This window comes from Atta colombica, unplaced genomic scaffold, assembly GCF_001594045.1.
Source record: "Atta colombica isolate Treedump-2 unplaced genomic scaffold, Acol1.0 scaffold140, whole genome shotgun sequence".
NCBI classification, from domain to species: domain Eukaryota; kingdom Metazoa; phylum Arthropoda; class Insecta; order Hymenoptera; family Formicidae; genus Atta; species Atta colombica.
Genome location: NW_017259229.1, coordinates 62,413 through 74,938, shown reverse-complemented (window position 1 = coordinate 74,938; position 12,526 = coordinate 62,413). Strand labels below are relative to the sequence as shown.

General features: G+C 29.6%; 1 protein-coding gene across 3 annotated transcripts in view; it reads right to left on the bottom strand.

The window, feature by feature from the left end:
• Positions 1–12,526, bottom strand: part of LOC108684842 (centrosomin) — a 29,788-nt gene that overhangs the window by 15,349 nt on the left and 1,913 nt on the right. Inside the window, exons 1-2 of one of the 3 annotated variants that reach the window (XM_018189370.1) lie at positions 11,109–11,346; positions 4,252–4,307 (exon numbers count right to left, since the gene is read on the bottom strand). In XM_018189370.1, the coding sequence (XP_018044859.1) occupies positions 4,252–4,307; positions 11,109–11,200 (148 nt within the window). In that variant the 5' untranslated portion in view covers positions 11,201–11,346. Of the gene's footprint in view, positions 1–4,251; positions 4,308–11,108; positions 11,347–12,526 lie in introns of those variants that run through there. The other 2 variants (XM_018189366.1, XM_018189367.1) reach the window with 2 other exon arrangements.

The following is a 12,526-nucleotide window of genomic DNA, read 5'->3' as shown; positions in this document are numbered from 1 at the left end:
ATTATAATATAATTTAATATAAAGAAATAATTTTAAAAATTGATTATCAAATTTTACAATAAAATTTTTTTTTTCGACACATTGAGGCTCTTATCCAGAATTTGTATCTATTAATATATTACATCTGGCGCATCACAATAGCCTGTATATATGAATCATCCCACATTACTATTATCCGCGAAATAGCGTCTTATTAAGCGCTTTGAACGACCGGTACTTGTCTTTAACGGAGGCGCAAAATTGAAGCTGAAGCTCTGGCTCGCTCATCTTTGGGTAACAAGAAGCGGGCCAATAATTCCTACAAGAGACCTGGATTAGAAACAAACGATATCGCCGTTATTTTGAGAGCTCGACTGCTAGTAGAATGCGATTCCACGTGTTAATGACTCGACGACATTCGTTACTTCTAACAGACTATTGACAGAATGTGATTGCAGAAATGGGTTTAGTCTTAAGAAATAAATTTTACATTGTAATTTCATACAATGCACTAAAAATATAAATCTTGTTAAAATAAAACTTTTATACACTAAATATGTCACGTAAAAAATTCAATATATAAGATTGGATATAATTCGAAGTAGCATATCTTGGAATAATCAAGAAACAGGAAAGTTATTGGAAAAAACAGTTTAATTAATATTTCATATAACAGTTCAATTAAAATTATTTTCTACAGTTATATTTAATGTTTTAATTTTTTAATGTGTTATTTAATATTTAATATTATTTTATATGTTATTTATTTATGTCACAGATTAAATATATTGTATTATTATAACATAATATAATAAATGTACGTTTAATGTAACTTCAACGAAATCTGACAACTCCCAGAAATGTTTTTAATATTTTTTCAGTTTTCTGAATTAATATATTGTAAAAATTCATATCTTAAACAATTTAGATTTGTACACACACAATTATGATACAGAATATAACAAAAAATATGAACTTCAGAAACGCGTTGAATATCTGCGATGATGTAAGACTTATGTATTATTCATAAACACAGAAAATAATTTTTCTAATTATAAATAATTAAAAATAAAATTTTTATTAACTAACTACTAAATTATAAAGGACTGGAAACAAATAAAGAATTATATTTTTCTCCTGTGTTACAAAAATAAATACACGTTACGTCTGGCCACTTCGTCGTTCGAATGGCTCCCCTACCCATCGTTATATACGAACGCGCTTCTGGATCCACGAAAATAAATGCTCGCTTCCTGTAACGCGAGATCGTGGCAGACATTTTTCAGACGATACAAACAATCGTTTCGGCGGGATTCGAAAATGTTAATATTAATTGCATCCAATGCATTATTTCGTTTTGCGACATACAAATTGTACCCATGACCTTGACCATTTTACCATTTTAGATCCCCTCGAGAACTGAATCGAAGTGCGGATGTACTTCAATTGATATAATTTAAGCACTGCTAAATTGTTACGATGACGTCGAATAAATCATAAAATTCGGGTCGAGCAGACCCTGATCATAGCTCGTTCGAATCCTTTAAATCTCAAACATTTACGATGAAAACTTCGAGAAATGTATCCATATTAATGATATTAATATCGACAAATTTCTGATTACATCATTGGCAAAAATTATCAAGAGTTCATTGAATTTAATGATTTATTTAACGACTAGTTCATTTTTATGTACATTTGTAAATAATAATCAAAAACTCACAAATTGAATCACTGAATACTTTATTAAATTCATATAGGACATTAAAATACTTATATCATGATTATTTCTGCTTATGTATGATGTTTATAATTTCAAAAATTAACGTATATAATTTAATATGCAGTGTTCCAAGCTTTCCATACATTGATTTCTCTATATAGGCTTATAGGCTATATAGACCAACTTTTATCGCAGATAAAAGCTTCGCTTTTAAGCAGAATTTCCAAAAGTGACATTGGATAGATTCGCAAACGAAATCGCGGAAGCGTAAAAACTGGCAGATATATTGTGCGAGATTGTTACTGTAGTCAGTTTTACTCGTTCGCTCGAGTAAAATCGCGAACGAGAAAGTTCATTGGCCTCATACGCGTGAGATACAATTAGGCGGCCACAGTGTTATGTGCTCTAACGTATCTTTTTTTTTAATTAAGAAATATAAATAAAAAATGAATGAAGTTTAGCTAACTTCCTTTAGAAACTTCTTAATCCATCTGAATCAAACAGGGACATCTTGTTTTTGATTGTATTATTTTTTCTGTTCTTATTCTTCTAATTATTCTAAATTAGATTGCATGATACTTTCACTTTCCTTCGCATGTTTATCGTTCTATCATTCATAAAAATTCGTATATGTGCCCCGAAAAAAACAATTTTCTGAAAGATCTCAAATTTAATTGGACACAAATCTGAAAATAATTATGTTGGACCATGAAAATAATTATGTTAGAAATTAAAAAATAATAAGTAATAAATAACTATAAAAAAATTTTATTTTAACGCAACCAATTTCGAGTTTCCAACAAAATTATTTTCATGGTCCAACAAAGTTATTTTTAAATCTGTATTTAGCAAAATGTTAATTTTTAATCACTCAGCAAAATCGTTCTTTCAGTGTGTAAAAATATGTAAATGTATGTGAGTATTTCAGCCCGAGTCTGTAAGTTCGCTAAACCCAAATGACTGAGATTCAATCAGCCCTGGGGGATGCGTAAATATCCTCCTTGATCCGCAACGGAATTTCTGTAGAACAATGTCGAACAATCAGAGGCTAACGGCGGAAAATGCAGATCATGCGAATAGGAGTAATGAACTGTATACTGCGGCACATAAATTAGCGGCGACCCCTATCTGCATTTTCACGCGGCCTCTGAACGGACAAATGTAAATATTCGCCGTTCTGAGAGAGGATGGGAAGATGTGTACATTTAAACTGGATATGTGTATACTTATAAAGTATGTGAAATTATCCGTGAATTCATTCACAAAGAAGATATCGAGCTAAAATTATTTTAAATTTAAAAGATCCATTCACATTTGATCACGAAAAACATATGTACACTGAGAACCGCTTATGGCTCTTGCGTCGAAAATAGTTTCTGTTTGTGTTGGACGAGCAAACAGCGTCGATTGAAAATTTGGACGTCAGATTTATGAAATCCAATTGTTAGATGGAAATAGAAATATACAAAATATATTTGTTTATAAATTAAAAACTAATTTTTTCCTGATTCTAACAAACTTCTCTACGTTAACTCTCTAAGGTAATTGTATATTTACTTAATGTTTTTGGTGAAGAAGGTTAATTGGAAAATTATGTGGCAAAATTTTAATTTTTAAGAGTTCCAATTAAATTTCAATACAGTCCAAGAATCAGATAGTAGATAATGTATTAATAAAATCTGAGTTTTTTTAATGAGAATGTTTAATAATTTTATATCAAAATATTTATAAAAAAAAATAAATATCAAATCACTGTTAAATAATGAGGAAATGTGTAATATTCTTGTACAGATAAACAGCTGTTATATTTCGCGAATGGGATAAATAGTAACTAACTAGGAGCAGTATAATTGAAAGTGTGGCTAGCAGCATCACATATATGTTACATCTGCAGCAGTAATTGGAATAGAACCGGAGGGGGATTCAATTACTTAAGGGAAATGACCAATAAAGGTGGGTGTGCAAGGGAAAAAGCCACATAATCGAGTCCCTGTCGTACTCTGCAATATCGATGACGACTTATTCAAGTGGTGAACCAATCCGCCGAGATATCTCTGCTGATATATGATATAAGTAATTGCCGCTACAAGGCCGTAAATAATAAATACGAGTGTAATCGTTCGATGTACGATCGCTATGATCTTCCGCCTCGCCTTCGCCTTTATAGAGCGTAAAATTATATCCGGCTATTCTAAGGAACGTTCTTCCCGGCGAAAAAAATATTAATTGTATGCATTATCAAAGAACGACACATAGATAATATAAGAGAAAAAAATTAAAAACTTTAATATCTGATCCTCGACTTTATCCCTTAAATTCCTAATTTTTTTTCTTATTTTCCCATTTAAGCTTAATTTTTATCTTAAATATTACTGATTTTGTAATTTTTTTAGTTTTTTTAATGCTAGTTTAAAAACTGGCATTAATATTATTGTACTAATAAATATTATGATCATATTATCTAGCATTGACCGTTATAATCATTACTTCTATTTCTTATTAGTGAATTATCACTATTAAGTTTGATAAGATATAAAAATGTTACTCACCGTTCGTCAATGGTAAGGTTTGACTCATTGTGATTTCCTGCAACGGCACATTGGTGCTATAACAAAGTAAAATAAAGTTAAAAAAAGAATCATAATATTGTTCAACTGCCAACATAAAATATTTTATAATTTTGATCATGATATATCTAATAGTAAAAAATGATGTAATTCAATAAAAAAATAAAAATACGAATATCTTTAAATCAATTTTTTAAATACATATTAAATGATTTTAATGCTTAACTCATGCAAAAATATACACATATAAAAAAAACTGATTCTGTACAACAAATAATTGTAGCCTTATTGAAATAAAAGATAATAAAAAAACAGTGAACGAGCAGCTATTTTCGGAATGAGACCAAAAATGGTATGAGAATGTTCCTGAAAGAAAATAAGAACTGAAATAAATAAAACATTTGAAAAGGATCAAAGTGAGCAGTAGGTTCTATTTTCAGGACTCCAATGGGACATTTAAACCAAAAAACTGACAAAGCCAATCTTGACACGTAAGTGAGTGGACAATGATTTAGAAGAACATAAAGAGTACAAATGAAGCTTGCCTGCCAATATTATTAATAGTACATTAGTTATTAATAGTCCTGCAATTTTTCGGAACATCGCGCTTGCGATTCTTTATCAGTTCAAGTATTTTAATTAAAAATAATGTATCACATATTAAGTTTATTTATATTAATTGTAAGATTGTAGTATAATCTTGTGTAAAAAATTACTGTATATTTTTTGTCATAATCTAGTGTATTTTTAAAAATAAGTAATTAATAATTTATATTATTATTTGATTAATCCCGCATGATTATATTTTTCTATAAGTATATATGTTTTCCATGATAATAAATAAATGTATATTATTTTTATTAACTATAATATAAAATCAATTAAATGATTGTTAAAGATTTACGAAAAAAAAAAGCTAATTGTAATACAAAAATATTTTCATCGAAATTCCCATTATCTAACAGTGAAATCTAACAAGTAATTTTCGTAATGGCTGTAGAACAAAGCCTATTGTGCGAAATTAATCATTCATGCCGAATTTATTTCACTCGGACCATAGCTCTACCTAGAAATCGTTATTGGTATAGTTTAAGGTGGCACAAAGTGTTTGCTAAGAGGGTTTATTAATCCGCAGCAGCCGAGCCGTCTCGCAGCTCTGTCGGACAAGAAACGAGCGGCAGTGAACCACAGGATTTCCAGTAAGGTTTTATTTAGATTTCGCGTAAATTCTATTTCTCTTTCTCTCTCTCTCTCTCTCCTCTCTCTCTCTCTCTCTTTCTCTCTCTCTCCGGTTCGTCTTCCAAAAACGCTGCGACTCAAAATGAGTAATTAATCTACGCCTTGCCCGTCGTCTTCTACGTCATTCTGCAAGGCGAATCATATCAACAAGCCAATGTACGATCTCCAAGAAGACTATCCGAGATATTCTAAAATAGGTAAATGATAAAAATGGATAGTTAAACAACGGTTAAAGTTGAAAAATTTTTTATGAAATTTAAATAAATACAAACTATTATGGAAGAATATCGCAATTATTATGGAAGAGCTGACTTACGTAGATTGTAATAAAAGATGGAAATAAGTAATATCTAAAAATATAACGAATATCAAATTAACATAACAAATAACAATAACAATAAAATAACAATAACAAATTAACAACTTAAAATTAGAATTCATAAAATAATGTATTGTATATGTGTATGTATATATAGAATGTATAAATCTAAAGTACATAATATGTATAATATTATGTGCATATAGGTATAAATCTAAAGTACATAACTACATAAGATTCCGTCAATTATGTAAACAGAAAGAAATAAATCCAGACAGTAACTAAAACGTGATAATATAGGTGTGGAGTAAGCAAGAAGTTCACAGTGACTCAGGATCGATAGGTGACTCACGTTGTCTTTGCGTACGGAATTTTAAAAAGTTAATGAAGTTATTTATATTAAATATTTTATTTAAGAGAGTTAATTGAGTTCAATAAATAGATATATATAAATCAAACCTGTGAAGAATTTGAAGAAGCTTGCAGAGTATATAATGCGCACCTCTTTATCATTCCTTTATATGTAATATTGTTTCTATTCTATTTTTTTCATTCACTGAGAAAAATTTCTGGTAAAATTTCAGTTAATGCAACCAGACTGTTCCAATGTTCAACTTATATAAACTTCTCAATCAAGAGATTCAACATATTGTAAGGAGACTTTAAGTTTGACTTCTCAAATCATTTAATATCTCGCAACTTATTTATTAACTTATTTAGTATTAAGTACAGTATAAAATAAGACTTTTCATGAAAATAATTTTTTTTCAATTATTACAGAATTGAACTATTTCTGCAAAATTCACTGTCTCAAAATTATTCAATTAATTTAACAAGAAAAAAGAATGGCATTCAGAAACATAAATTTTTTTTACGAAATACATCTATCGAATTCCGTGGACTAAAAATAGCCATAGAAAGCATTTGCGAATCATAATGTGCAGAATTCGTGCAAAGATATCGCGTTTCAAATAACATTTATGTAAAAGCAACATTCTAAAAGAAATACGTTACTAATAGACCGTGACAAAATGTGCTCGCGAGATATTAAAGATCACGACAGTAGAGGATCTAATCATGAAAATTGTATATTTTCCCCGAAGAGAGTGAGACTTCGAAGTTAATTGGATCACAGCTGCTATATAATTAGTAACATATAAATGTTACTTTAAATTAACCAATTTAATTAGATTGACTTATTACTATACAAACTATTGTATAAAAAATTATATTATAAGTTATTTATATAATATTAATTAGTATGGAGCAAGATTTTTATGTGCAAATTATAATTTAACTGATAAATTGACTTACGTATACAAAACATATTTTCACAGAGTTGTTGTATCTGTGTCTAATCTTTGGTTATAAATAGAAGCCATATGGTAGACATAAGGAATATTACAATTTCATATTATCGTTACGTAAGAGAGAATTCAAATATACATATATAAATGATACATGTCTAGTTATTGATATTTTCCTTGAAAATATTCGCAGAAGCTATTTTGTGAACAAATACTATCAAGTATCTTAAAGTCCGTCCAAATATAATTTTATTATTTTAACAATCCATGACAACAAAATATTGAAATACTTAAAATAATAGAATATAACAAAATAAATAAAATGAATTGTTCAAAAGAACATTTTGCACATTTCTAATTTTTATGTAAATATCAAAAACCTCTATCCATTTTTATTTATTTTCATTTATCTTACACTAAAAATTTGCTGTAATAAAAGCGCTGCAATAAAAACAGCATAGGTAAACTAACGAAAGATGAAAGCAAATAAAGCGAAGAGCATGATCATTTTCGAATAATATAATATTTAAGCTATTTTTATATTTACGAACAAATCGAATTTTATTTCCTATCTTGCAGAAAGCAAAACGTGATTAATGTGAGTGCCAGACTCGATAAAAATAGAACTTTCTTTGATTAATATATTCTTTTATTAATATAACTGTGACTATTTCTTTTATTAATATAACATATGACTATTTCTCTCAAAATTTAAAAAAATAACTTCACTTCTCTGAAATTAGTTTTAGCTGAATTTTAACTCTTCTAATATGATAAATTTTAAGATTTATTTATTTATCTATATAATGTATTGTTATCACTAATGTTCTAACAATTAAATGTTACGATTACGTACATTATAAAGACAAATGAAATGCTGAAATTATCAGCTCTGACAATTTTCCGATTTGGAAATTGAATTTTCGTCAACATGTCCGAGCAGCAAATGCAGAAGACACGTACACAACTGTCAGCTTTCCGACTTTACCCCTATTTGCATCCGACACGTTATATTAAGCATCGCTACCCTTACAGGTTTAACCATTCCGAATACGGACTTCTCGGAATCTTGCAGCTTTACCGGGGACACGCGTGTCGGATGACGTTAAAGGGCCCCAAAGACGAGTGCAAGATGCGCATGATGCGATAACAGCGCTAAACATGAATTCGTTCCCGGTAATTACGCGTTACGTGACGTGATATAATATGATTCATTTAAATCCTTTTGTATACCATATTGTGAGGTGATTCAACTTTAAATTATGACAAAAATTTAAACAATTTGTCGAAATTTAATCTTGATTTCTTTTTTAAATCTTTCGCTGCATAATTGTCGCGACATATATATAAAAAAATTATCACTACTAAGATAAACATCCTAATCGATCGGATATATTATACATGTTCGGAAACAAAATTTATTATTATTAATCTCAAATGTTTTTTTTATCAGAATATTATAATTTAATTGTATTTAAAGATTATGTTAAAAAACATTTGAAATTAATAATAACATAAACAAACAAATAAAGTTTTGTGTAAATGTCCGGACATAAGTATATCACTGGATAGTTATTTTATTAGATTTATTGCATAAGAAAGAAAATATTTCATATTAATATTTGGAGATTTACATTTTAATTTAATTTTACTTAATTTTACTTTATGCAGTTTATTTTAAATTTCGCATGTTTTCTACATCCTTTCAGAACTGATAAATTCTGATAAATTTTATGTTCATATAATAAAGATAAAAATAAAGTGTTGGGAAATCTATGCAATAAATTGAAATGGGTTTCGTAAAAAAATATGTAGCGATTCGTAACGTTCTTTTAACAAACAGAATCTATACAAGGCATCGTTTGTAAGTACATGAAATGAGGAAGCAGTCTGATGAAAGGATGCATCATCAGTTATCATCGTCTGACAACATGGAAGATGTAACAGATAATCGATACAAAGGGTATAACGGATGTAGCAGCAGCCATATGGACCATGTGCACGCGTTTCAGTTTCTAATACTATAAGTAACTAGTATACGATCAAAGATACATTATAAATCTATGAATCATCTTATTAAGTGGTTTACATTAATTTTCTTATTTCTGTTTTTTAAGTTATAAAAATCTCTAACAGCGCACTCTATGGAAATTAAAATAAAAGAATAATGGAAATATTAAAAAATATTAAGTTAATTTAGCATCACCATCATTTTTATAATTATCAATATTAACATTGTCATATTTAATATCAAATAATTTCTGTAATTAAAATAATTACAGCAATAATACGAGTAAAATACAGTACTTGTTATCGTTTCTTACATTTTTGCCGGGCTATTTATCCATAAATGTTTCGCTGCGATATTAGAATATTCATTTAGTAAACAACTGATATGAATAATATATTTCATGCGAAGTAATTCAGACTTTTACTTGGTTACCATACATATAACTATCACGTAGGTGTCAGCCGTGCAAAGTTTCCTCAATTAACGGTTCGTTAAACGAATTGACCGAGCAGTTAACTAGTTAGCTGGATCCTGTCAGTAGGACTTTATTTACAATATGCGACTATGTATCCGCACGAATAAGCTATTCCTCTATTTATATTGTAATAACTTTATATTTTTATATTTATTTGACTCCTGGCTGTCGAAAAGAAGATTTTTTTCGGAGCAAGATGTCCAAGTAATATCTAAAGAGGCTATAAATATGTAAATTAATTAAATGCGATATGTCTTGTCTCATGCATATGTATACGCGATACAATAACAACTGACAAACTCCTGCTTAGTACATAGTAAAAAAAATTATTACATTCCGAATGTGGAGTAAAAATACGATGACAAATAGTAATTAATAGAACATCCAGAGTAATAATTCCAGAGTAATAATTATATTACTATGTTATAAAATATTAATCAGTTTAATGTAAAAAAATACATTTTCTATGTTCGATATAAATTATCAGATTCTATGATGCACTTTAGTATATTATAGAATTATTAGTTTCTATCGGACTATGCAAGTATATTATAATGGATGCTAACTAAATGCATGTATGTTAAATGATACGCGATAAAGAAGACAAAGAACAGGCAAACTAGATCTCGTCATTAACCTGCATTAACCCTTTTACGCCAATAATATACTCAGTACAGCGAAAATAATGTTCATCACTTTCGACAGCAAAAAACATTCTCTGTGAGTAACATTGTTTTAAAAAACAAAATTTAATTTTTTACATAAAAAAAACGAAACAAATATATTAGCTAAATATTAAAAATATTAAAAATATTAAAAATCTCTGCATCGAAAATCTGAAATGGTCAATTTAATAACATTCAATTTTCTACTGTCAATCAGATTTTTTTCTTTATTGTCAATTTTCCATTATAATTATGTTAATTATTGATAATTAAGATAATAAAGATAGACATAGAAGGAATTATTGCAAATGTATGCTGATCTTTATTTCACTCTAAAAAATATGAGTGTTGATTTAAGAAGAATTATATACTAACTGCGTTGTGTATATAATTCTTCATAATGATGTTAATATTAACATCATTATGATGAGGATTTAAAACCTATGATTTAAATCCACACTATGTTGATGCTACGAACATCAACATAGTGAAAATTATATAGACACCACATGGTGTTAAATCTACATTCATATTTTTTAGAGTATACGATTATATCGTTTGATATAATCGTATACAATATAATTAAAAAGTTCCATAAAAAATTTACATAGAAAAAAAATCTATATTAACAAAGTCATCAAATAGTAAAGAAAAAGAATTTAAAAAAAATATTAGTAAAAAAATAAATTATATTTTGGATACAGAGTTAATGGCAGAGTAAACGGCAGAGTTAACAATAAGTAGCACCGAAATTTATTGCCTTTTTAACAATCGAAAGAGTAAATCAATGATCAATCGAATTAAGTACATTTACTGCACTCACTTTCGGAAAGAATTATAAGGACCCCAGGCACCAGTCCTCGTGGACGGCACATTCTGACTTTGGATGGAATATCTGCAGCCACCGAGAAGCATTCCGCAGCAATTCGGCAACAATCACGATGCGAATTTACGAATGTTATTAATTCCGCGGCACTACAAAATCACAATATCATTTGAGCCTCCAAAAAGATCTCAAAAAACGAGATGAAACGCGCACCACCGATTGACTCTTCGCAAAGAATATAATATCCTCACGACAAATCTTTTAGAATCTTAAAAACATCAACGTTCTTTCGTCTCCTTAAAAACACAAAAGACGCGGGACACGACAGTGTTCCTCGGGAAAAATTAGGTTAGCTTGTGAACGATGATCCTTTGCGATTAATTATCGAAATCGCACTCAGGTTCTCACGTAAACAAGACATACCATCCTCCTAACCCTTTTCACCCTTCACTACGTGAGGTAATCACGTCGAAAGTACGGAAAGAGTTTAGGAGCCACTCTGCTCGAGGGTGGTGGCGTTAGCGCGAACGGACTATGCTCCTCCGCGTAGCTGGACCGATCAATGGCATCAGCTCTCGCGCGAGATGACGCATCAGACAATTCCTCACAATCGTGATCGAATCTCTCGAATTGTCGAGTCCAGAGACATTCACGGTCGATGTCACTCGTCGGAGGTGATCTTGAGATGATCCTCACGACAATCTATATGATCGATCGCGATTCCAGAGGGGATGAAATCTTTTCTCTCATCGAGATGTGACGAAGTATTATTATCTTATCTTGATGATTTGCTAAATGCAGCTAAATGCGATCCGTATATTAAGTCCTGCATCAGTTGGTCCGATTCTCGACCGCTCGCGAATTCTTCACACTACAGGGATCGTGTTTCGAAACGTCGACCGCGTATCGCGCGGCGCACCGAAAACGACTGACGATAGACGGCAACATGAGTCGAGTAGAAATAGAGGGATGGAGGTGCGGGGGATAATAGAGGAGATGCGAGGGATGCGCCATGTCGGCCATGGAATAGCTATAAGAGAGAGGGACGAGGAAAGAGGCTGCATTTCTTCTTCAGTGCAAGATTTGGAAAAATACAAAATCTTTAATGAGAAATTTAAAAATTTGATGAATATTAACTAGTCTTTACAATAATATAATAAATCTTAAAAATTGTTCCGCATTTTCTTGTATAAAAAATAATTTAGCTTCTATAATAATTATTCCATTCAGCTTCTTTAGATAAAATTCGAATCTTTTTAAGATATTTATTTTTTAGATATTGTCTAAAAATATACACATATATTTTACATATATTTTACATATATTTTACATATATTTTATGTATATATTCATTTTATATAATATTCATTTTGCATAATCGACATTTTTTTCGAACAAGTTTGTCAAAAAGAGTT